The sequence below is a fragment of the Artibeus jamaicensis genome, unplaced genomic scaffold (genome assembly GCF_021234435.1).
Source record: "Artibeus jamaicensis isolate MK-2021 breed Jamaican fruit bat unplaced genomic scaffold, CSHL_Jam_final contig_685, whole genome shotgun sequence".
Lineage (NCBI taxonomy): Eukaryota > Metazoa > Chordata > Mammalia > Chiroptera > Phyllostomidae > Artibeus > Artibeus jamaicensis.
In genome coordinates this window covers 28,840,530-28,866,949 of record NW_026521924.1, presented here as the reverse complement: position 1 = coordinate 28,866,949, position 26,420 = coordinate 28,840,530, and the positions used below count along the sequence as shown (strand labels likewise).

General features: G+C 45.9%; 1 protein-coding gene across 2 annotated transcripts in view; it reads right to left on the bottom strand.

The window, feature by feature from the left end:
* PTPN1 (protein tyrosine phosphatase non-receptor type 1) overlaps positions 1-26,420 on the bottom strand; it is a 57,564-nt gene that overhangs the window by 8,678 nt on the left and 22,466 nt on the right. For both annotated transcript variants that reach the window (XM_037167333.2, XM_037167340.2), the window contains exons 2-4: positions 9,440-9,530; positions 6,337-6,437; positions 3,892-3,990 (exon numbers count right to left, since the gene is read on the bottom strand). In XM_037167333.2, coding sequence (XP_037023228.2) covers positions 3,892-3,990; positions 6,337-6,437; positions 9,440-9,530 — 291 coding nt within the window. The remainder of the gene's footprint in view (positions 1-3,891; positions 3,991-6,336; positions 6,438-9,439; positions 9,531-26,420) is intronic.

Genomic DNA, 26,420 nt, shown 5'->3' with positions numbered 1-26,420 from the left:
CTGCCATCAGAACATGGAAGCGTTATAGCCATAGAACATGGCTTGCCGTCCTTGTTTGGCCAAAGTAGGTGGGGCAGCTGAAAATGAGGCTTTAGGAGACCTTTAAAGGAGGCGTCTACTCCCAAACTTTAAAGAACTGACCTTGGTAATTCCTTAAGACCCCAGAAACGAAGAGAGCGCCCCTTGTGGACACCCAACGCGGCAAGTGGAGTGAGGACGGGGCAAAGCGGCGGAGACGCAGAACGGCCAGTGGCCACCAAAGAAGAGGCCAGTATTTTCATGTCTCACGGGCAGGGCCGCTGAATTTTTAAAGCTCACCTCCACAGAGCAAGCACTCACTCTCAAAATCAAATATAAAGCCTGGTAAATCTCTGTAGCCTGGGTGAAGACCAAGACTCTGGTACCCTACAACTGAGGAATTCTGGTAGCACTCTGTCAATCGAATGGTGTTTATTTGTGAAAACTCTTAGGCATCTATAGTAACATGCCACACTCTGCTCTGTCATTTCCTGTAGAAATTTCTGTCTTAAACACACAAAACAAAACAAAACCAACAAAAAAGCACAAGCTCACTACTTCCTGTTATCCTGTTAAAGTGATACATGCAGACTGGAAAGGGGGTTTTTTGGAAAGCGGTCCTGCACCAGGACTCAAACTGAGGCCTTGGATCGACACGGAAAAGCTGTGCAGCAGGGCTGTCCTGCGGCCATGAAGGCGATGGGGGAGGGGAGAGCGTCCTTGGGACCTTCCACAACAGATGGCCAGGCAATCTGAAGAACCACCTACGGAAGGCACCTGGGCTCCCCCGTAACAGGGGATTTGGCTTTCCCAATGAATGAGGAACACAGAGAACTGAGCGGAGTACGAGACATGGAGGAGGCACAAAAGCACCTGAAATCAAAAGGCATCTTTAATAGGACTTCAGGAGAGAGACGAAGATCGTATTTCTGGAACAGTGAGGTAACCTCGCCTTGTTTATGTCCCTTGTCTCGAAGACTATCTCCACCCTTACATGTACAGCACATTCCAAAATGACACTCCTCAAGCCAGCATTGAAATCAACCCACTGAGAACTTTGGCCACTCGGATGCCCACAGTCTGACACAATCATTTTCTGCACACTGTTTTCCAGGAAGCCCGGGGTCCCAACAGGGTAACAGGCAGGTTTGCCAAAAATAAGAAGAGAACATCCTATACTATTTGGTGGAGGAAGGAAACCAGAAAACAAATATACATTAAATGGAAACACTCTGTAAGCTGGTTTTACCACAAGCTGTGATATAGTTTATAATTAGATTAGCTGAGCAAATAAGACATTGTTTCTTCTCATAATTTTTCCCAGTCAGCCCCATGGGGGTGATAGTGTTGATGCTGAATTGAAAACGTCAGATCACGTGTTGCTTTTCATGCCAATTTTCATGCCCCAATGACCCCGAGTGAAAAGAACTGTTATAAAGGAAAATAGGGACCACTGCCACGTTATCTCAGTAACTACAACAAAACCAACCAGTCGTGTTTTTGTAACAGCCAACAGAGCAGTCCAAGGGAAATGCTGTTACAGTGGACTTACGGTCTGTCTGGGGTCAGCCCGGGGTGGGACACAACCCAGAGCAAGGCCTAGTGACGAGCACGTAACTGCAGTACTGGGACACTGCTCCTTGTTGCACCGTGACAACAGCGGCTGAAGCAAACCGTGCAAAACAACAAAGGTTTTTACCAGAACTTTTAGCAACAAGTAAATGAAAAACAAACGCTATCCTATCTGATGACTTTGAATAAATAAGTCTTCATTTACAGCTCCCAACCTTTAACATCATCTAGAACAGTCAACCAGGAACAATTCTGCTGCCGGGGGAGAGATGACAGTGTCTAGAGACATTTCTGGTTGCCACAGCTGGGAGCGGAGACCAGAGAGGCTTCCGCCCAAACGCAGGGCGCCCGGGCTGGAAGGCCCTGACCCGCCGGAGCACCGGCAGAGGCCGCCCCTTTCACTTTCCCTGGCGGAGGGTCTGCTACGGAAACCTAACGTTCTGTTTCTTTATTCAAAACTGCTGACAGGAGTGGTGACAGGTGGGGGTTTGCTGCACAGTTGCAACTTCACATTTTACTAATCAAGCCACTGAAGCAGGAAAAAATTAAAATCACTTTCACTGAAAATTTTTTTTTCTAAGAAGCATTAATTAATTTCAACACTCAGGTAAGTACTTCATTATTATTGAGCAAATAAATACTTTCCTTTAAGAATTGGGGACAGAGGCAAACTGCATGATTTTAAACATGTGCTTCAGAAAGAGGACTATTGGCTGTGAGTGACAGACCGTTTCTGTGGGGGGAGGCAAAGAGGCTTTGTGGTAAATGCCTCCTGTTTGCACTGCTGAAGTTGCCTTTGATGTGTTACTGCTGTGCACTTTATTTCTACTCTGTGGGGCCATGACTGTGCTTTCTTTGGAGGGGTGGCTTCTCTGGAGCCCTCCCGTCCTTCTGGCGAGCCCCGTCTGCATCCCAAGGCAGCTGGGGAGTGCGAGAGCAGTGCCCGTCGGACCCCAGAGAGCACAGCACCGGCACCTGGCCAGGCCTGGCACACAGTTTCCTGCTCCTGAGCACCCAGGTCTCTAGAATCCTCAGCTCACCTTCTCCTGGAGCCTCATCTCTGAGGCTGCAGAGCCCCAGCTAAGCTGGTGGTGTCAGGGGAGCAGGAAGAGGCCCAGGGGGTGGGGATGTGGCATCTGTTTGCTGTGTTGAATGCTATCCTTGTGCCGGGCAGGCGGGCATTCTCATGCGGAGGCAGGGCTTTACCAGGCAACCCCGCAGACTGAGCCATGTGGGAAGGGGCAGCGCAAGCCACAGCTGACCAGGAGGGGAAGGGATCTGAGGATGTCTGGAAGTGGTGTGAGAGTGGGCACTGATTCAGGTCCTTCTTCCAGAGAACATGGCAAGATGGCAGGAAATTTAAAAAAGGAAAAAGTTTGTTTGGCCTGGAGTTTGCGGTTGGAGGTGGGACAGTGGGGTCCAGGTTAACAAGGGGGGCCACGTTGGTGCCATGCTCGACCCTACAACCACCTCACAAATTACTGGAAAACAGCGCGCGGAAAAACCCCGGAAGGGTTTTCAGCTTGGAAAAGGGGTGGTGAGACTGGGTATAGAAGATCATTCGGATGCAGGATCAGAACAGAAAGAGGAGCATGCATGCAGCCTCAGAGACAGATGCCCAGGGGTGACAGCCTGGGCAGGGACCTCTAGTCCACGTGCCACCCGGGGGATGTTTTCAGAGTCGCAAATAACTTGGAAGCAAGGGTGGCGCAGATCCTGAAGCAAACTCAGAAGCAGACAATGCCCACACTGAAGAGCGCCTTAGGAAGCCAAGCGGCTGGGATTTCACGGAGGCAAATCCAGAGGCCAGCTGCCCCTGTAGTCAGAAGATGCAGCGGACACCACCTTCCAAGATGAAACAATACTTCCACAGCTCCATGAGGCGGCAGCCGTGCAGGGGCCAGAGGGGAGGGCCGCAAAGCAAACACCTCGAACTCTGGAGAGAGACTCACTGACCGGTGGGGGGAGAGCAGGCGGACAGGGAAATTTCACTTTTGTCCCTCTTTTTAACTCACTTATTTATCTGACTTGCTTACAATAAACATGTATTTATATGATGCCTCTTTAAATTTTTTTTAAAATAGAAAAGACAATTCAAAGACATCTAAAGGCAATTCAAAGAAATAGACAAACTGTTACCACTGTGATGGATGCACTGGCAGATGGATACAAAAGTACGTGAACCAGGGGTGGGCTGGGATGGGAGTAAAAGACAGAAAATGGTACTTGAACAACAATTTAAATAAATAAATAGATAGATAGATAGATAGATAAATAAATGTGGGTGAATGTGCAACTTACCGATCCCTTCTCCATCACTCTGTTGAGCATGACCACGCCCCTGCTTTTCTGCTCCCAGACCATCTCCCAAAAGTGACCGCACGTATTAGGCAAGGGGCCCTGCAAACACACAACCCACAGAGTGCATGCCATTTACACGGAAACGTACTGCAGTGTGAGCTCATCACCAGCAATTAGAGGGTAGCAGTGCTCTGCGGCAGACCGGGAGCAGAGGCTGGGACAGGGACCCGCCTCTGGCTGCCTAATGAATGGTCCGTAACCACAGTGCTATGTTCGAAAATGTGGTAAAAGGTCATTTCCGCATCTCAGGGCTGGTGCAGGGCTGACCAACAGAGGAGAGAAAAGTGCTGACTCTGCTTTCTGGTTCGGGCTGGTTGGCCAAGGGGCTGGCTAGAGAGATTGGGCGAAAACACCACTGTGGGCAACAGGCAGCATCTGGAAGTGATCAGTGGGGACGCTCCAGTGGTTCCAGTTCCAATTACTTATCTGTGTGACTGTGGACAAGTCACTTTGCCTCTCCTGCCTCAGCTCCTCCAACTATTTCACTGGACTAACCACAGCATCTATGCAGAGGGTTTTGAAAATTAACTCTGTTCACATACATGAAGGCCTTCCCACCGTATCTGGAACAGAGTGAACAACCACTAAAACGTCAGCTATCATTATTACTGTTAATGGTAAACCTGACCCCAGACAGCCTTCATCCTTGGACCACGGATGCCGACACACAAATGGTTAGTCACGTGCTCCGAGGGGCATGGTATCACCGGGGCGTGGTGGGGTGACTGCCAAGCAGCTGGCCTGCCTCCCTCTAGCCCACCTGGCAATGACAGAGATGTTTACTGGCTACAAGGGTGCAGATGCTTCAATTCTGCCTCAGTTTTTAGTAAGGCCTGGGAGGGGCATCGCCTGTCACCTCCATGCCAGAAGGCGTCATATCCTCCCCTCCAACCAGCACTAGGATGGTTTCTGTTCTCACCTATTTTCATCCAAACTCTCCGTATTCTTTACGTGTTTGCCCTGGAACCTCACATCCTCCCTGCCCAAGGAGACCCTCAGTTTTCTCGTTCTTCCCTGAACTCGCCCCAGCCGTGCTGTCCAGAAGTCCGCACACCCTCGCGTGTGCTGCAGGGCTCAGCAGGGTCACATGTGCGCCTTCCTCCCAGCTAACAGGAAGGGGGCTCCTGGAAGACAGTCATCACTCAGCCTCCTGGCTGGCCACCTGGGCCCTTCATCCTCTGACCTGGGCATGAGGACCCCTCACGGTCCTCCCACAACCTTCCCTACCTGCCCACCCCACCCCAATTTAGAATGGGTCCGAGAGAGGGATTAAATGTCACGTAAGATCTGAAAGGGTACACAGCAAACTTAGCCAACACTTCCTGGGGGAGGTGAAAGCAGCATTGCTTTTTACATTTCTGTACGTCTGGTTCTTAAAAAGACTTGTATTAGCTGCATAATGAAAATGAAAATAAAAAGTGGGCAGGGCTTTGTGGCTTGGAAAACGTTTTAGGCATAACACCTAGAGGTGCAACTTTGGGGTTCAGGCTGCTTCTGTTCCTTTTGTAAATCCCAGGGCAAAGGGGGACCATGTCAGCAGCTGGATACATCCATGTTGCCCCCCGACAAAAGAGCTCCAGGTGTGCCAAGCAACTGCCAGGGCGTGGGGGTGAGGGCAGGGTGGAAATGTTCCCGTGGTGCTTCCTGTGCTCCGTCTGACTTGATACACCCTACCTGTCTTTGCTTTGGGCTTCTTAACCCCACACCAAAGTTGAACAGCTGAACTCAGGTTCCTTACTCACCCTTACTCAGGGTGTAAGACTTGGCTTCTTCTACAAAGAGAAGTTCCCAAGAAGCCACTTTTGCCTGAACCTCTTCTTCACCAGGGAAACCCACCAGGGGTTCCCCTCATCAGCGCTCCCCAGCCGTGCAGAAGTGAACACTGCATGGCTAACATTCCACACCAACAGGGAGGCATCTGGGCGGATTTGATTATGGACAAGGGGATGGGGACAGGACGAAAAGGGGCAGAGAAGAAGGGCCGCAGTGCGTATGCCCGCCTCCAGCTCCACGGCCCAAAGCAGCCCTTTGTTCATAGCGCTGTGTGGCTTTACCATCATTTTAATTTCCAAATATTAGGCAGAAGTCTGATGCTCAAACTCACCCTACAACCCAAAGCCGTGGGTTATATGGAATTAGAAAACAAAAAGAGAGAAACTTAAACTGTTTAGACCATTTTACAGGTAACAGATTAAGACTTGAGAAAATTCATAAAAAAAAATTCCTTTACCCCCATTCCCAGATACCCACTGTTTTTGGGTCATATACCAGTAAATATTTCACAGGAAGATCAATTATTAAACTACTTTTATGATTCTTTGCATAAAGATGCCGAAAGCTGACGGGAACATTAGAGAAGAAGAATTCAGACAATCCTGGGTTTACCTGAGTAAGAATGTAACTTCTTTGCGCTTCTTCCATTTTTATCAAACTAGCATTGATGTAGTCGTTATCTTCTTGATGTAGTTTAATCCGACTGTGGTCAACTGAAAGGCAAACCAGAGCTTAGTGCGGGGCGACCCAAATGTCCGCACAGGCAATGCACCCCCAGGGAAAGCAAAGACAGCAGGTGGGTGGCACTAAGGGCGTTCACAAAGGGGCCTCAGTGCTGTTCACTAAGGACAGCACTAGGGGTGGCACTAAGGGGCCGGTGCCATGCTTTTAACTTGAGATCAGGCATCATACGGGGATAACTCGCACTTTCAGCAAGGTTTCTGGAGTGTCTGAAACTTAATGCCGAACAGCAACGGAGGCAAACCGCACTAAAGCGTGGACTGTGTCCTATCTGGGAGAGCTGTGCTCAGGCCATATCTTCCCACGACACTTATTGCTGTCCTTGCAACTTGGCAGGCTGGGGAGGGGGTCTCAAGAGATCTGTTTTCTGATGCCTAATACTGGGTGGAACAGAGGTAGGTCTACAGTTGTTCATATGGAAAACAACATAATAATAAGTAGATAATACAGGAATAAACTGTTTCATGTACTCAAACTGCACACCTACTTTTGCCCCTCTGTATACATACTTTTATAGGTAGGATTTACAAGCACACCTCAACTTAACTTACATCCAAAGGTTTAAAGATTAAATGACCCAAATATATAACAGTGTAAAAAGTCACAGCTCGAATTTGTTTTTTAAAATTCAAGCACAACATTCTTAAATGATTCTAAATTTTCGAAGTCAAACTCTGTCATGATAAGAAACTTTTGAAAGACAGTTTACCTGAAAAAAGTAACTTTGAATCCAAAACACTGAAACTGTATTAAATGAAACTGGCAGAATAGTTTTTAAATATAAACTCTCATTTGGAAGCTCTGCCTAGGTTAGTGAAAAAGCAGGACCACTGGTCCCCCTTTGACCATGACTTTGTCATGGGAACAATGGTTGTTCCCGCAGGGCCACTTTCCTGATCCTGCTAGTGCAGCTAACAAGAGCAGAGGGGCATCACCACTTTGGGTACAACGCAAAGGATGAGGAACTGAGGTGACCACTCGTAAGCAGTGCCTTCTCCCTAAGCCCATGGGAGAGGAAAGGTAAGCAGGGGTCAGTGGTTTGGGGCTTTCTGTTCTAAGAATCCCCAAAAGACATTCTTGAAAATTAAGCACCATTTGGAACAAGGTTTCTCCCTGTGGAGGGTTAATACAAACCTAAACGCTTTGGTAACGTGTGCATGGATCATGGAGATAAAAGATCTCAACAATATTACTTGAGTGGCATTGGCGGGCTCTGTGAGCGGGTTCCCACGGCACTGGGCGGCCTTGGGCAGAGAGCTCCTCTTCCGAGTGCCGGGTCTTCCACTTGCCCAGTGGAAGATAACAAGATCCTTTCTACCTTGCCCCTTTCCCCCATTCCCTAGAACCTTAAATGCACACCACTCCTTCTACTGGGGAGTGGAGGTAGGGGGAAACAGGAAAAAATGTGAGAGGTGAGACTGGGGGTAGAAATGTTTCACAATGTTTCCTTGGAAGAATGTTTTAGATGATTTTTTTCTCTGTAAAACTGGCTCATAAAATCATTCGGACAAGCACTGATCAAAGATGTAGAAAAGGAATACTGAGCACTCTGTCGACTGAGAGCAAGTACAGCCAAGCCGGAGACCACGGCATCTCCCGGCACCGCTGACGGACGCACGCAGTGCGCAGTTCCAAGCTCAGGGCACCGGCCAGCACCTCGCAGCAAACCACACGGGCAGTTCTTCTAAGAGAGCACACCTTCTGCCATGCCGCAGCCTAGACGTGCTACCTCAAGAGCTGCAGGTACTGGTGCACAGCCATCTGTCACCCGATGAGCTAAGGCGGCACTTCAGAAGTTGCTGGCGTGTGCCTCCATTCAGTTAATGACGAGCTCCACTACCGCCAGCATTCAGAGAGACACACTGGGCTACAAGGCTGATGTCACTTTATTTCATCTTCACACAATCCAACAGGATCGAGGTGACTGCTGCTTTATGGTGGTCACCAACGTGCCCAAAGGCGCTGCGGAGCTTTAAGTGGCAGGCCAGGACGGTGGTGTGGCAGTGGTCAGAGGCAGACTGCTCTGTACCAATCCGGGTCCACCTCCACTCCCAGGAACCTGGGCTGTGCAGTTCAGGGCGGGAGGCGCCGCGGGCTCTCCGGCAGAGGGCGCCGAAAGCCACTGCCCACAGCCTCGGGAGCAGTGTGATCCAGGAGGCGAGCAGGAAGAGCCTGTCTGAGGAACGACCCACAGAGTCCTCTACCCCGGCGGAGAAGACTGCCACAGGAGGTGCGGGCAGCTACAGCCAGCTCTGACCAGCAGTGTCTAAAAACCCCAGCGGGGAGTCACAGAGGCTCCGGTGGCCGGCAGGAGATGGTGAAGCTCACGTTCTTTCCTCGGTTCCAGCGTGTCTTGCTTTATACACACTCTGACATGTTTACTTATTTACTTTCAAGGTTATCAGTAGACTGAGAGCCAAGTGCTCAGGAGGCAGGGGAGGCTGCCAAGGGCCCGCGGGCAGACCGAGAGCTAATGGCAGGAAAGAGCTAGAAACACGATGGCGGCAGGGTGGGACCTGACACGCAGAGCGGACTCGAGTACTTCGTGGAGGGGTGAGTAGCTCCCACCCCTGACTGCCTGCACAGGGCGCCCTTCTACTTCAATACGAGGTTCGGGGCCTGAGAATACTGCTGCTGAATCACCCAGAAAAGGCTGCATTATGCCGGCTCTACTCTGCTTCAGCTGGTAGGAAAATGATTCATCAGAAAAACAGTCAAAGCTAAAAAAAGTGCTCTGAACTTAGCTGAATTTTCCAGAAACCGAAACCTTACCCTTCTACAATGGTGGAAAAACGAACCATTACTATAAGTCTCTAATGTCTTTGCTAGAGGAAACAATCAAGTCATAAACTTCTATTGCTGTTGCTTTATTACCAAGCCCCGGGGTGAAAGGAGTCTCGAGTGGGAGGCCCTGCAGTCGAGAAAAACCCACAGGAAAAAGACCGAGACTGGAAACGGTGATATGAATACTTACAGGGGCTGACATCTCTGTACCTGTTTCGGTTTTTGTTCTTGGGAAGCTTGGCCACTCTACAAGGGAAGTCACTGGCTTTGTGTCGGATATCCTACGAGAGAAGGATAAAGAGTTCTCTTTTGAAATTGCTGGCATCGGGAATTTGTCCAGACACTGAACCGAGCGTGGGCGACGTGCCAGGTGCTAAGGAAGACCCAGCGCAGAAACAGACATCAGAGAGAGCCGGGCTGTGTGGGAAACTCAAGGTGACGATGCAGAGGCGCGTACAGGGTCACGAGAGAAACAGAGAAGAGGAACAACCCCACGCCTGGCATACGAGGAAGTGGCTCGGGGCCGGGAGGTGGACGCACGGGGAAGAGGCATGGAGACGGAAGGTGCGTGGGGGCTGCGGGGGCCCCCTCTCAGGAACAGCCAGCAAGCAAAGGCACGGGGCTGAAGTCCACATCCAGTGCCAGGAACAGTGAGTGCACTGGTGGGGCTGAATGACGGACGGCTAGAGCACACAGGTGGGTGGGCCGGACCTTGAAGAGCCTTGAACGTCAGACCTGCAAGTTCCACCTATAACTTTTATAGAGGTACTATTATTAAGAGCAGATAAAAGGCACTTTATGCCAATAACCTATCCAACTGCTTTCCTAGGAGACAGTAAACAAATCCCATTACATCCAAATGTCAGAAAGAAGTACCTGCATCACACCCCCTGCTAGGCCCAGTCGTCCCCCCAGAACACCACCATAATCGCATTCAAGAAGCTTTCCTAATTTCTATTTTATTATCAAAAGACAAACCCACACAACAGTGTGAATGCACTTAATGCCACTAACTGTACACCTAAAAATGGTTATAATGATACATGTTGTTATGTGTATTTTATGACAATTAAAAAAAAGACAAACCCACAAAGGGAGAACAGGGGAGAAGAAAACAGCAACAGAATTTTGAAAGCTGGAAACCAGACTGATTAGGAGCTGCTAAGACTTACAGAGCAGCAGCGGGGACAGCAGAGAACCACCCTGGTTTCCAGCGCAGAAGCCTCTGAAGGCTCAGGCAGGCCTGCCTCTGGACAGGGGGGTGGGACTCATTACAGGGGGTGTCTGTCAAGGGTGGAGCCGTCCAGAGGAGCAGGATCTCCACCCACCCTGCTCCCCCTCCTGGTACCTGGAGACTGCTGCCTCAGGAGTCTGCAGAAATCTGGAGATTTTCTGGAAAATGTGTATCAGGAGGTAGAGTGCTCTCTAGGTTATAGAAGAGTAAAGACCAAAAGGTACCACCACCACGGTGTGCAACGGGCAACCCCCCGAGGCCCCGGGGCCAGGGCAGCACTAAAAGCCTCCTCCACCTGCTCGGAGCTCCCGAGCGGCCTTGCAAGCTCCAGCTCGTCACCGTGTGAGGACAGGTGCTGGTGACAAGGTGTACAAGGAAAGCCTCTAATGTGAAAGAGATTTACAAGGAAAAAAAGAAATAGGAAAAGCAGTTTTAATAAACCACAGAGAAAAGAAAGCTTTAAAAATATATACTAATGTACTAAGAAAGATAAGAAAAGATAATATACTCAGAAAGATAAGACATTGAATCCATGAATTAAGAACAGGATGTTACATAAAATAAACAAAAAATGTCACCTGGAACTTAAAAACGAGATAGCAAAAGTGATAAGCTTAATTAAAAAGAGTCAGAAGATAAAGACTGAGAAGTTTTCTCAGAAAGTAAAGTCAAACAAACAAAAAAGCAACCACAATAGAAAAGTAGGCAAAACAAAACACACAAAAAAGAAAACACCAAAAAACAGTTCGAGAGAATCTTCCAGACCCATCAAGTGCTCACCATAAATGCTAAAAGCAGACCCACACTAGGGCACATTGATTTGTCATTCCAGAATCCTGCAAAGAGCGTATTCTGTAAGTTTCCGGGAAGAAAAAGACAGATGACCTTCAAAGGGAAAGGTGATCAAAATGGCTTCTGAGTTTGCTAGGAGAACACTGAAAGCTAGACCGCAATGGAGCAATGCCTTCAAAAGTCTGAAGAAAAATGATTTCTAGCTTAGAATTCTGTATGTACCCCAATAATCAAGTGAGAAAGGACAATAAGAACATTTCCAGATACGCATGACCTCAAAAACTTCACCACCCAAGCTCCCTTTGCTCAGCAATCCACTGGAGCATGGTTTCTACCTAAGGGGAGATAAATCAAACAGAAAGATGTAAGATTTACAAGGACAACAAATCTGACATAAGAACAAAGGCGAAGGAAATTACTCAAAAACCGTGGGAGGAGGAACCCCCAGGGTGGCACCCACGTGCAGACCTCAAAGGCACGCAGGCCAGATTAAAACTCAGAGACAGATATATCAGCACCATGTCCACGTACCAACTGTGACCGAAAGGACCAGAGAGAAGTGAGGGAAAGACCTGAAGTCTATGAAGAGGGAATCGCACCGAGAAGAAAAGCAAAGGAAGCCTCAAGAGGGCACGGCTGGCTGCGTGTGGCAGGCCTGGGGCCCTATCACACCGGAGAGGGGCAGGGGGCCTGCAGGCAAAGCTGAAACAGCGGCCGCCCAAACATGCTCTGTGCGGTACAGCAGCCACTAGTCACTCAACGCTGCCGAGAGCGCTGGGGGCACGGCCAGTCTGAACATAGACGCTGCATAAAGCATGAAACACATGTCAGGTGCTGACGACTCAGTGCTAAAAAAAGAAAGTAAAATGTCTCAGATATTCTAAATATTGTTTGTTGAAATGACACATTGAACATACTGGGTTAAATCAAATATATTCATCTCATTTGCTTCTTTTTCATGGTGACTACTAGAAATGGTAAGATTACATACAAGGTCTGTCTGTAAAAAAGTTCAGCCATTGTTAGTGTAAGGAAAACGGTTTGCGTAATATTGATGTAACCTGGCAGCCAAGGAGAGGGGACTGGAATACACAGGCATGAACAACGACGACTTCACTGTACTAGTCAGTGGGGGCGGTAGACACTGTTGAGTGAGTGTGAGTACTGTGTGGCCGTCACATTCAAAATGACTGAGTGAGCAGAGCAATGAATTTGCATTGAATTTTGTTAAACTTGAACATTCCTCTGTGGAAACTATTCAGATTCAAAAGGCTGTGGCTATGGGCAACTGGTGACTGGCTGCTTCATCACAACAATGCGCCTGTTCAATGATCACATCTCGTGCAGAGTTTTGGCGTCAAATAACATCAAATTGCCCAGGAGACTCGGCCTCTTTACAGCCCAGATTTGGTGCCCTGACTTCTGGGTTTTCCCAAAACTAAAATCACCTTTGAAAGAGAAGAGATTTCAGACCATCAGCGAGGTTTAGGAAAATACAGTGGGGCAGCTGATGGTGACTGGGAGAACTGAGTGAGGTCTCAAGGTGCCTACTTTGAAGGGGACAGAGGCAGCACTGTCCTATGTATAATGTTTCTTGTATCTTCTTCAATAAATGTCTCTATTTTTCATATTGCATGGCCGGATACCTTCTGGACAGACCTCACAGAAGGGCTGCATTGTATTTCTATTACACAGCTCTAAGTGACCTTGTGGGAAATTGTTCCGAGAGGCTACCAGAAGGTCTGGGAAGAATTAGCAATGGGTGGAAAAATAGAAAACTAATGCAAATGAAAAGCACAAGGCAGTTATTTAATGCAGCAAAATTCTCCACAAGGAAGCACGATGGCACAACACTCCCTGTGGCTGCTGCAGGCGAGTGACGTCGTACTGCTGGTTTTACTAGACACTGCACTGGACTGGGAGGGTGGCTGTTTCAGAAAAGACAATTTACTTTAGCAAAGGCCTAGATTAGTGACTCAAACCCGTTCCTTAGAGATGTGGATCCAATTGAGCACCGGGAGTCGGAAACGGTCCTGCGGGGAAAAGAGACTGGGGAAGGGCCTGAGGGGTGGGCAAGCCAGTACCTGGATCTTATTACAAACCTGTTCTGGTGCTGTTTGTCTTCTTAAGCCATGTGTGTACTTAACTTGGATTAAACAGTTTTAAAAAATGTCCACATCCTACAGTTCTATTTATTTAAAAACCTACAAAATGGCTGGGAGGAGTATTTTACTCATGCTAGAGATAAGGCAATAATTTAATGGCTTGATGATAGATTATAAACCTATCTCAGTTTAAACAAATTAATCTATAGTAACAGATACATCACATCTTTTATAGATAAGAGTAAGCTTTCAGGGAAATGCCACAGGACACAGGACATAACTTTAAGGAATGAAAAATCAAGTCTTTAGCCGGTTGTTCTACATATTACTTGGAAACATTTAGCGATAGATACAAATTCTGCCTCGTGAATCTGTCAGTCCAGCTGGTGTGACTGGATAACGATGGAAGAAATAATTAGCGATGTGGATATTCTATCACATACTAAGTAAACAAGCACCCAAATATCCATAGTAGAGTGCAAGTGATTCGATTCAGCCAGAGGACTATTAATATGCACTTTCACAGTGCTGCAGAGAGAAAGTAAAACTTGGATAGGTCACTTAATAAAGAGAAAATCTAAGAGGTGTTTACACAATAGTTTTTTAAATATAGATTTAAAAATTGAGGTATACTCGGAGTAAAATGCACACATATTAAGTATGTAGTTCAGTAAGTTTTTCTAATTAACTCTGAGGTATAATTTACAAATAATAAAATATACCCTTTTAAGTGTTTCTCTATTTTAGAATGGCCTACAGGAAATACATGCTGGCTCTGAATGCAAGTAGTTACATTTCATTTAGTTAAAAAAAAAAAAAAAAAGCCAGAATTTTAGTCTTAAAATTGAGGAGTGACAAACTATCTTTAAAATTAAAGGGAATTACCACCCTGACTGGTGTGGCTCACTGGACTGAGTGCCAGCCTCTAAACTGTAAGGCTGGCGGTTTGATTCCCGGTCAGAACACAAGCCTGGGTATGCGGGCCAGGTCCCCGTCAGGGGGTGAACAAGAGGCAACCAGTTGATGTTTCTCTCCTTCTCTTTCTCCTTCCCTCCTCCTCTCTCTGAAAATAAATTTTAAAAATCTTAAACAAAGGTAATTACCAATAGTGGTTTAGAAGAAAGTAAGTAAACTACAACGCCATAATATTTGATACAGAATTACAGCAAAACAAGATTTCTATATTCTAAAACTATCAAAGGTAGGCTTAACTTTCCAACAGCTTCAGGAAAAGGAGATTGCTCACTTCTTCCACAAGCATAAAATACCCCTACTAGATCTTTTATTATATTGATCTAGGAGTAACTAGCCCACCGAGTACGTAAAATTTCCACAAGCTAAAAAGAAAAAAAGCCTTCAAGCTGCTAACGAGAAGTTGAATGTCACATAAATTTAGGAGCCAAGCCAAAAAGGAAGTCATGAACTTGCCATGGAACAGGTTCCCAGAACCATCCTCTAAATAAAAACGAAGAACTCAAGAGCCACTCAAATGCACCTCGGCATTTCAGGGGTGGGATGGCACCGACTTAACACAAGGGGATAGCAGGCTTATGACAGAGTTCTGGTAACAGAATGAACTCATGCCCAGAGTGAATTAATTTCTGTATTTGTTCCGGAAAGCTCATTATCCATTATTCAAATACCTCCCAAATCCAATTAGGCAAAGAGTCAGACAGGTGGAAAGCGGTCAATTTCTGCTCTGAGATCTGTTTTTCCAGAAACGCAGAGGCACAGGAGCCAGTGCAGCCTGCAGAAATATGTCCATGTTTACTAAGTCCCTCGGTAGGTCCAGCAGAGCAGGTTTGGTTTAACACCGTTTTTTTCAGTCTCACAACTGGCTGAATGTCCCGCATCCGTTCTGTGGTGAAATGCGTAACTCACAGGTGCGGAGGTAGAGAGAGCACACTGCACCCCTCTGACAGTGGGAATCTGGTGAGAAGGGTCTGGATTCTCACCTCTCAAGCCCTCCTCGCTCACCCCCACGCCCCGAGTGAGTGCTCAACATAATTTTGCTGACTGAATTAATGAACGGTTCTCAAGGCTCCCAAACCTCTGAGTCCTTGATTCTATTACCAATATGCTTCATTTTACGAAACAGAAGTGTTCCCAAAAGGGAACACGTTTAAGCAAATGTCTGGTCCAATCCCATTTTCTTGTTACAATTACTGGCTACAAAATGGAAGTTACTAGAACAATAACAACAAATATTATTATTTTGCTTTATACATGGGCCACACAGCCCTCTGGTAAGACAGCACCCAAATACTACAATATGGATTCAAAGAAGAAAGAGTTATTTTTAAATAGTTCAGACAGTGGTATGTTTTAAGTCTCAAGGGAGAAAAAATTCCAATGACACCTTTTATTCAGAAAGCCTGTGGTGAATGCCAAAGTCCCTCAACACCTCGAACATCTTCTATGCTCCCCTCACCCCATTTTGCAAATGGTTCCCTAATTTGATTGTCTGAGCTGTTACCTAGTACTTTCTGGAAGCTACTGGCTCTCAGAAATGGACAGAGGTAGCTGGAGTGAAGGGAAATGCAGAAGTACAGTAAAGGCAATAATTTCAAATGCAGTAAGGGAACACACACGGGTGCATTTCCTGGAACTCTAGCAGAAGTCGCTGCTGAACAGGGAGATATATATAGAGATGGGGGAGGTGGTGCTGGTCTGAACTTTTAGAAACCAAACCTTCAAAATAACATGTGTTGAACAAAATTTGTTAATCATAAATCTCATAAATGAGAACATAAGAGTTCTATATAACAAATGAGAACTACACAAATAATCAAAGTCAGAGGTTAAATGTCTTTCAAAAGTTGAAAGCAATGCTGTATCCTTTATATATGAAAATTAATGGAACAGTATAATTTACTGCAAAAACCTTAGAAAAATATTCTTATTATATTGCAACATGCAAGAAGTTGCATACTCAATATTACAGATAATAAAGAAAAATGCTTAAAATTTAGCTAACCAATACTAACCTTGTTTTGACTTCAAATTTAAAATGAGTATGTAGTGAATTTTTTAAAATGCTGGAAAGTAAGCCAAGCACCTGAGAATCTTCTATGGTAGCTACAAAAGACACGGGGGGGGGGGGAAGGGGGGAACGGGACACGGGACAGACAAAGCAATCAGCATTCAAAGGCAGCAGGATGTGCCAACCGTCCCTGCCAGAGCCTGGGGGAGTGTTGGGGCATCTCGTACAGTGCTCTGGGCCTGGGTTAAGAGATAATGGAGCTACAAATCACTAACGGGACAACTATGCACATTTGGAAAACGACATGGAAAAAGCATAATCAAATTGCTTTACAAACTTCCAACAAACGAGAGGATGAGTGTAGGCACGGGAGGTATGAACCCCCTGCATGGAGCTGGCAGGGGGAACATCTGGTGCAGACGGTGGGACTGATTTCACGCTCTGACATCCACCCTCTGCTCCGAACACAAAGCCATAGTCCATTAAATATGGAGCAAAGCACAAAGGCACAGAGCTGGGCTCAAAAATAGAACAAGAACAAATGAAAAGGAAACAAAAGGCCTCCCACTCAAAATAATCTGTAAGAACCGTATCATTTTGAGCCAAAAAACCAGAAGATAACTAGTTCTGAAAAAGATATCTAACACAACAACTAGAACAATAAACCTACTCCCACGTGAAATTTATTGTATAGCCCGTCAGGCACTTTAAAAATATGTAAGTATATTTAAAATCAGGGATAAAGGAACCATGTGTAAAAAAATGTTACGAATAAGCCCTGGCTGGTGTAGCTCAGTGGATTGAGCGCAGGTCTGCGAACCAGAGGATCGCGGTTCAATTCCCAGTCAGAGCACATGCCTGGGTTGCAAGCCAGTTCCCTGCAGGCCAGTTCCTAGCAGGGGACCAGTTCCTAGCAGGGGACACACTAGAGGCAACCATACATTGATGTTTCCCTCTCCCCTTCCCCTCTAAAGATAAATAAATAAATATTTAAAAAAAAAAACGTTACGAATAAAAACAGGGAGAACTACAACCAGAATAAGTAGATAGAAAAGAACAAATAAGATTTCGGAAATTAAATTGACCGTCACTGAAATTTAAAAAATAATCCTCGCTGGAGAAGGCACACGCTACACTGAACACAGTTCAAGGATGAGTTTTAATTAAAGCTGGCACAGAGGGATACCACGTGGAGAATGAGGAAATGAGAAGGAACAGTGCCCAGAGAAGCCCCGGCACGCACCCCAAAGCTGTCAGCCCAGACAGCGAGGGTGAGGGTAAAGCCGCACAACTGCAAGGACAAAGAACATTCAAAATAAATTACAGTATCTTTTGGCGGCTTAATAGAGCTTTAACATTGTCATTTACTTAGTTTTTAACAACCCTATGGTTGTGCAACCGAATTGTTCACAAAGAGGTATAAAATTGCTTTTTCAAGTGTCACTGATTTTACACCTTATTTTTATAGCCTTTAATAGTATCTGTTTTTTTAAAAATCATTTATGTTTTCTGTTTAATGTCATGAATTTCACCTTGAGCAAAAATCAATAGGTAGAAAATGAATCAGACTTACAGTAATTGATGTCAATAAAGCGTATTGGAACCAGTATCTGCTCAAATGCTGAGAACCGCAGAACTCACAAAACTATTCCTGTAAGAGAAGTGTCTAAAAAACTGAATCTACTTTCACTTCTGTTTTGTTTACTTTCCGCTTTCCACAAGGACAGCCGAAGTGCCTTGGGCCCGGGGACCACAGCACTTCGCCGAGGACAGGGCGCAGCTGACAAAGGGCACGAGTGGCTGGCAGACATCTGGGATGGAAGTGAGAGGTTCGCACCTTCCTTTCCAGGGAGTCGGCTGCCAACCACCAGCTTCCTCTCTCCATCATCGGTTTCCCTACACTTGGTGGCCACAGGGAGGGAGGGACCCTACACACCTGCGTGCTATTCCTGCTCCGAAATGATCGAGAATCCTGATTCTCAAACCGATGTGACACTCTGTGCATAAACCATGGTGTTAAAATGGGCGGAAAACACAATGTCAAAGTGAAACCAGATCTGGTTAAGAATTTCTTTAATATTCTAAAAGCAGAACAAGATTCTGTTACCATAACCAAAGAATGGACTTTTGCATTATTAGTACCAATCAACTGTGTTTTCTAAATGCTTTCTAGATGTAAGGCACTTTTCTGTAACACCATTTGGGGGATTAGGGATGAAGAAGGAAAACATGACCAATGCCCCAAAGCGTGAAGTGACAGTTCCTCAGTGAGACCACAAAAATAAAACGATGTGGGGAAGGGAAGAAGCAGGTGACGGAGCTCTTCCACGTGGCTTTCCGAAGAAGCCGGGTATGTGGATTAGGGAAGCAAGGTTTAGATTCAATGTAGGAGTCCCTTCGGTTCATCCAAACCCCGGGTGTGGCAAAAGCAGGTTTACAGCCGTATGTGAAACACGGTTTATTCTTGTATTATTATTTATTAATTGTTGTATTATTTTCCATACCAACGACTAAACCCCCTTTCGCCCCATGCTGTATCTATTGAGCATGAACTATGGAGCGGGCACTAAGAGTATGAAGACGAATCAGAGGCAAAAGTCCTGCTACTCTGTGTTCCCGTGTCAAAGGCAAGCTAATGCTGGGTTTCTGAGCTCAGGGCTGTCTCAGGTAACTCACAAACACACCCATGGGGAGACATCAAGGTGACAGAGAAGTAACAGTGTAACAGACGAAGTAAAGCCCTGACCAAGTGGGTACTCCTCCTATGCCCCCTCCCCACACGAGGATCTGGTCACTCTAGACAAGGCAGAATGAGTGGTCCGAAAGCCCCAATGCATACCTGTGTCCACACCTTCCTCTTTGCTTCTTCCTGCGGGTTAAATTAAGGATCCTCGCACTGAAATGTGTCTAAGAATGGTACCAGGCTGTGTGCATAGATCTACATACACCATCCATTACGGACAAATTAAGAATAATCTGGTCTACACAGATTTCTCATCTTTTTTTAGACCTCAACCCATGAGTGAGATGTAACAGTACTGACATAAAGCTAGTTCAGGTATTGCTTAATAAACTGCAAAGGACTTAAAAACTGTAGGGCTTCAAGAAAAAAAAATCTCTTTGGGCTAATATGATGAGAGAAGACTTGTTGACAAAAACTAAAATCACCGGGTTAGTGAATGCTTACTATTTACCATGCCAAGACATGAGGTTCCAAGAGACAAAACCCCATTTGAGTCCATAGCCTGTGGCTGTTTTTTTCCACCAAGAACTCATGCAATTCTCAGTGTTACTTGAAATTCTTACTCAAGAAAGCATATTTGAATGAAGCAAGTGAAAGTAAAATCATGGGAATGACTTTGCTGCCACTCTAATTTAGTTCTTTTAAAGTAACTTACAACACCAGCATTGAAAACTCATTAAGTGGCACATGTCACAGCTGCTCACAAGACATCTGAACAAGTGGCAACAATGGAGCAAGGCGCCACTGCTACAGGCCATGGGAGCCCATCCAGTGTTTTGGAGGAAGGTTCGTCCTCGGTGTTGTAAAATCTGTGTGTTCTGACACACTTTATAGTGACAGGTACTCACCACAGCAGTATTACACAGAGTATCCCACTATCCCAAATCCTCCTGCACTTAATCTGTTCATCCCTCCTCTCCCCGCAAACCCCTGATCTTGTTCATCTCCACAGCTTTGCCCTCTCCAGAAATGTTATGTAGTTGAAATCATATCACGTGTAGGCTTTGCCCATTTTCTTTTCTATTAGGTTGTGTCTCTTTTTCTAAATGCCATGCAGTGCTCCTGATTTATTCCAAACACCAGTCCTTTGGTGGTCATACGCACTGCAAGTACCTTTCTCTGTATCAGCTGCCTTTTGCTGTGTATCAAACCACCCCAACACATAGCGATTTCTCACAACTGCTACCGAGTTCATGATTCTAGAGGTTGGCTAGGTGGGCTGGGCTTCACTGGGCTGGCTGATCTGTTTCACATGACACTGGCTGGGCTCTAACACGCACTTGTGGTCAGCTGGGTAGCCCCGTGGTCTCACTCACATGCCTGATGCTTGGCTGGCTATTGACAAGGGTGATGGCAGTGATCAGGCCATATGGTGCTCATCACCCAATAGGTGAGGCCAAGCTTGTCCACATGGTAGCAACAGCAGAATTCTCAGAAGCAGCAAGAGGGGGTAGAGGCCCAAGGTGCAAATCCTTTCTGATGCCTCTGCTCTGTCCCTATGGCCAACACTCTGCTGACCACAGCAAGTCCTGAGGCCAGCAACAAATTCCAAAGAAATTCTCGGCCTCTTGATGAGTCACACTCAGAGGGGCGTGGAGACAGGGGCGGGAGGAATTTGGGGCTACTTCTACGGACTAAAGGTGTCTTATGCTTGTAACTTCAATGTAGTTCCACTTATCAGTCTGGACCTTTACTGTTACCTAGTTTTGGAGTATCTTGTTTAAGAAACATTTGTCCATCCCAAGTTCAAAAACACATTCTCTTACATTATTCTTGAAAGTTCAACCCGAGAAGAAAAATACTTTCTGCATATTTTAATTTGTATCATAATTATACCCTAAAACGTTGGAATAAAACAAACGTGCGGCACGTCTGTCCCTCCAACAGCGGTGAATGTGCACAGTGGGCACAACTTCAACCAGGGTCCCCTGTCCTCCGTCTGCGCCCAGCGTCTGCTGGACGACGCTCACGTGGTGTGGTTTGCCTCTCTGCGCTGTGCCTCCCCATTTTTGAGGATGTGTTTTCCTTACTCACGTACACGCCTTACATGTTCTAAAGCCATCGATTTTTTGTCTATGCTGGAAACCACTTGTCCAATTTACCTGTTTGTTCACCAGAAAATCCCCGTGTATGGGAAATTCAAGTGTGGGAGGATGATCATAAAACTGTCAATACGGTGACAATAGAGCTGCTACTGCTGGTTGGCAGGACTAGGAGTGATTTTTATTTTCCTTTTTTTTTTCAATAGCACATATGCATTATCTTGGTAATAAAAAGATTAAAAGTAGTTTTAAATATTTATGTGTTCAAACCTATTAAACTTCTTCCTTTGCAATTTCCTTTATTGCTTCTAACAGAAAGTGTTTCTCCTTGGTATTCTCCCTCGCTTTTTAAAAACATTTCATCTTAATCCATCTGGACTTAATTTTTTTCTGTCATTTCAACCACGCCATTCATTGTCTTTATGTCTCACGCTGGTTTGGGCAGGTGAACAGTACCGTGCTCAGTGTGGTCTCTGTGTTGCATGTTACGGTAGCTCAGCTTGTACATTACGGCCCCTCCGCCTCCTCCCCCAAATTCAAATGGGACAAAACGCAGCTGGCATCTGATCATTCGAATTTCAGAATAAATAAATTCCTATTTTTCAGAAATAACTGAACCATTACAGTCAGGTAGAGTTTTTGTTTTGTTTTAAGAAGATAACGTAGGCTAGATTCATTCTTTGCAGCTATTTGGCAAATTAAGGATCAAGGAGAACACAGAGATTAAAATACAGAGAATTTAAAAAGCCCACAATAGTATTTCTGTAATTACCACGAACGGTGTTACCCGTTCTTCTGCAAGGAGAAGAGGGCAGGTGGCTCCTGGACAACCCCCCCGACATTTAGCTGGTGTGCACTGCTGTGTGCACTGTGCACCACGACATGTCGGACACAAGGAAAAACCGAAACATTACTGTTATTTCTGTCCACTGTGTTCATAAGCAGGTCTGCTAAAACAGACAGACAAAAAGCGAAGCGCAGTTTTCTCCTTGTCAGTTACCTGATTTCTAACTTACTAACTTCACTGGAAGCAAATTCTTTTCATTAAGTATATTTAATTAAAAACAACTTTCAACCAGAGGGGAGAGGGAAGGGAAGTTAAGGGGAAAAAGGGGGAGGGATTTGGAGGAACAAATAGGAAGGACACAGGGATGAGAACTAGGGGGGGTGGAAATGGGAGGGAGGTGGGGAGCAAGGGGCGGGGGAGGCTGAGATGGGAGAAATAGACAAAAAAACTGTACTTCAAAAATAACTAAATAAAATTAATTTAAAAAAAAAAAACAACTTTCATAGTAACTATTTCAAATCATACCCAGCACAGAGAAGCAGTAGCTCAGCACATTACATTAGCACATGTCCTGCCTCCTCAGCATATTCAGTGAGACGGGACCTTTTTTAAAGGTTCCATCTCTTCCTCCTCTCCAGTCTTGGGCAACGGCTGCATGATCTTTTGGTCACCTGCCTTCTTAGAACGGAATGCATAAAAATACATTTATTTCCTATACAGTAGAAGGAGGTGGTAAGCCTTTGCTAATAATATATAATCAATTTTTAGAAGCTTTTGAAGGCTGACATGCCAAATCCTTCCTCAAGAGGGTTTGCTCAGTATCTCAATGCCACAGCAAACCTAGGAACCAAAATCCACACACTACATATTGCTAGATACAGACTGGGGGGGAGGGGGAGTCACTATTACCACATAGTGACTGAAGCTGGTACAGAGATGACAACCTTTAAAGATATTACAATTAGCTAGACACTCTTCCTCCCAAAGCTCATAAAATGATGACATCTAAGTTGGGCTAGAGGAAAATAAATCCCAAGGACTAAAAGGAGCAATAATTAGCATTTGTTCCACAAAAGCCTAAACACAAAGAATTTTAGAAATGCTAAACCTAATGACATTTTCATGTAACGGCACTACACAAACTAAAAATAACTCACTATTAGAAGTTTGTTCTCTTACTGTGCTGAAATGCAATTTTCACAGGATTACTCACAGGAAACAGTGTAGCATTTCACTGAGACGCGTTCATTATAGGACAGAAGAGTTAAAGAGCCAAAAACTGTAAAGGTTCTTTTAAAGTTAATCGGTTTTTCCACCCAAATATATTCTATAAAGCAAATCCTTCCATTCTGAGACGCTAAAGTCAAGTTTTGAAAATCGCCTTCAGAATCAAGACTGCAATATATCATTGCACAAGCTGCTAATTTTTCTCCTTGCATTTCAAGTGGTGCCAATTGTTAATGGGGCAGGTCCTTGTGTTCCCTGTCCTCAATGAGTTCCCCCTCATCGGGAAGGCCACCAGCAGCCACAATAAACACTGTCGAGTCCTGAGTACTGATCGCAGGGGATAGCTATTCTACAGGAAGAGGGAAGGCATGAAGGTCAGCTGGTAAAACGAGCAGCCGACTTAGGAGTAACTGTGGAGCAGCCACGCCTGGTACAGAGGAGAGAGATCTTCGGGGCATTGCTGACCGGTTGCCTCTTTGCAGACCTTGGTTGGCGTCCATGGGAGGAAATAAATTATGCAGCTATGCTCAAGCTGTTCTGCCCAATCTGTTCCGGCACTGTCGCTCCAAAGGAAAGCTCAGCAATGAGGACCGCGGTGAAGAATGACGGCCATTCTCCACTGCAGCGACCTCAGGAGCCTGCTGCTTGTGTTACCCTCCGAGCCCCTGCCTTCACATGAAAGACCAGGAAGGAGAGACTGGACCCACCCCACGCCGCAGCAGCCTGCAACCCACGTCTGTGCGCTGGACTCCTATGGGTATGCAGGATACACGTGACACTTTCTAAACCTGTCTCTACTTAACAGGGGTGGACAGGCTTTTCCAGAAGAGATGCTTTGTGAGCTTCCCCAGCTCAAAGGAACAGACACTCGCCAGGCCTAGCCTGTTCACCAGTGCAGCACAATTCCTGCAGACGGAGGGCCCGCAATAAAGATCTACTGAATGAGTGTGCTAAACAGGTCAGAAAGAACTGATGTAGAGCTATGAATCTAGGACAAGAAAACAGAACTAGCAAGAGAATGACAGTGGAAAGCAAAGTAGCCCTGGCTGGTATGGCTCAGTGGATTGAGCACCAGCCTGCAAAGCGAAAGGTCACTGGTCTGATTCCCAATCAGGGCACATGCCTGGGTTGCAGGCCCAGTTCCCCATTGAGGGCGAGCGCAAGAGACAAATGATTGATGTCTCTCACACATTAATGTTTCTTTCCTTCTCTTTTTCTCTTCCTTCCCTTCTCTTTCTCTCTCCCTTCCCTCTCTCTAAAATTAAATAAATTAAATCTTTTAAAAAAAGGAAAAAAGAAAACAAAATAACGACTGACTGTGTAAGAAAATACCAATGACCCAACTAACTGAGTCTCTGACCTTCTCAGTAGAAAGCTCATGGATGATTTTTCCAGAAATGAGTCATTTCCAGCCACGATACCCAGGAAATGGCCGAGTGTGATAGAAACATTTCTTGGAAGAAAGGGCCTCTTCCTCCCTACTCCTGCAGGCTGCACCGTTTTCTGATGTGGAACATTCCTGGAGAAGACTGCGTTCCATCTGTGATGGAATCTCAGCTCCCTGTGTCCGCCCTACAGACTTGGGGAGGAAATGGGTCAATGGCTGGGACATCTAGAAAGTCTGTACAGGCAGCCCCCGCATGGGGCGGAGGACGGACTCAGTGTGGTACAAAGCACCCTCAAATCAAAGCACCCCGGGGCTCTCCACTGCAAATGTTCAGGCAGGATCAGCAAGTGCTGTCTTCCTAGCTCCTTGCACTACAGAGACTGGCGTGATGAGCGACTTCTGGCAGGCTGTGCTTGAAATACACTTCCAGGCTGACAGGCACCTCAGCACAGACCCTCGATGGTATCACGTCTTCTCCTTCCCCAGTCCAAAGTCAAGGTGCTTCTGGTTCTTTTGATCCCAGTGTTCAAAAAGTGCTTCTTTTTTTAAAAAAAGTATGTGTTATGATGCCAGGATTTACTTCAAAACAAATCAGAGCTAAGAGAGGTTAATGGGAAGGGGTACAAACGAAAGAAAAGGGGCCATGAGTTTAATAATTATTGTAGCTGGGTGATGGGATATACAGGGACTCAATATGTTGATTTCTGTACTTCTATATGTTTGAAAGTTTTCATAAGGAGTCTGAAGACTCGATTTTTTAAAAGCGGGGGTAATGATATAATCGGGTATGTAGCTCTGGCGTTACGACTCCAGAGACATGGCGGCAGCAGTGGCATAGTTTTTAAACCACCCCAAATTCCTCCATAAAAATAAACAGAGCAACAAGGACAGGAAGAGGGGCAAAGACAGCCCCTCCCTCGGATGACAACTAAGACGAGCCCCGGGGCCAACCGTCGTTGACCAAAATGCCGTTACCGTGCACAACGGCAGCAGCGGACTTCACTGCTGCTCACAGGAGGGAATCACAGTAACACCCCAACACTCGGGGCGCTAAGGGGGGACAATACACATGCCAGTGAGGAAGGAACCACTGGAAAAGACAAACAATCCTAAATACCAAGAGACTTCATCATTTGTAAACTTCTTTCTCAAAAATTATAAAACCACATTTCTAGTGTACATAAAACACTGATACGACGAAGGAGACTTAATCAATGCTAATAGTCCAGTAGTGTCTACTCTTCCACGCTTTTCTCCAAACACACGCAGACATAAATAATGACTTCTTACTGCTTGTTTTTCCATAGGTCAGGTCACACCACACAGTGTTCTACAATGTCTTGCTAGTTAGCCACCTAACCTACCTTCATGTACTCCTGCTGCTTTCTGTATTATTCACTTTGGCAAACAATAAACCTGTCACCCCCAACATTTTAGCAATAATTTAATTCTCCTACCTTGTTACTTTATCTAGACCCTCCAAACAGCGTTCGGTGAAAGCTGGCAGAAGTTAGAAATAACCGCGGCATGTTAATAGGTTTGTTAGACACGTTCTCTTGTTTAAATAGCTTCCTTTTACTCTTATGTTACTAAGTTGTAGTTACTATGAGCTGCTGTGTAAGTCCAGCTGAACTCGATAGCCGTCGTCCTCTAGGGAGGTAAGAGAACCTGTCCGGACAGAAAGTGCTCCATTCTCAATGCCGAAATCCGCCTTGGCCACCACACCTAGCTGGATTTTCTTCTCAGGTGCTTCCAGTTTGCTTCGACAGATCCCTAGGCAGTCGTCTCCTGCTTTTCCCACTTCTTCCAGCTGACTCTCAGGTCGCTGTGCTTTTAGCTATGCCTCGCTACTGGACGACCGGCACCCTCAC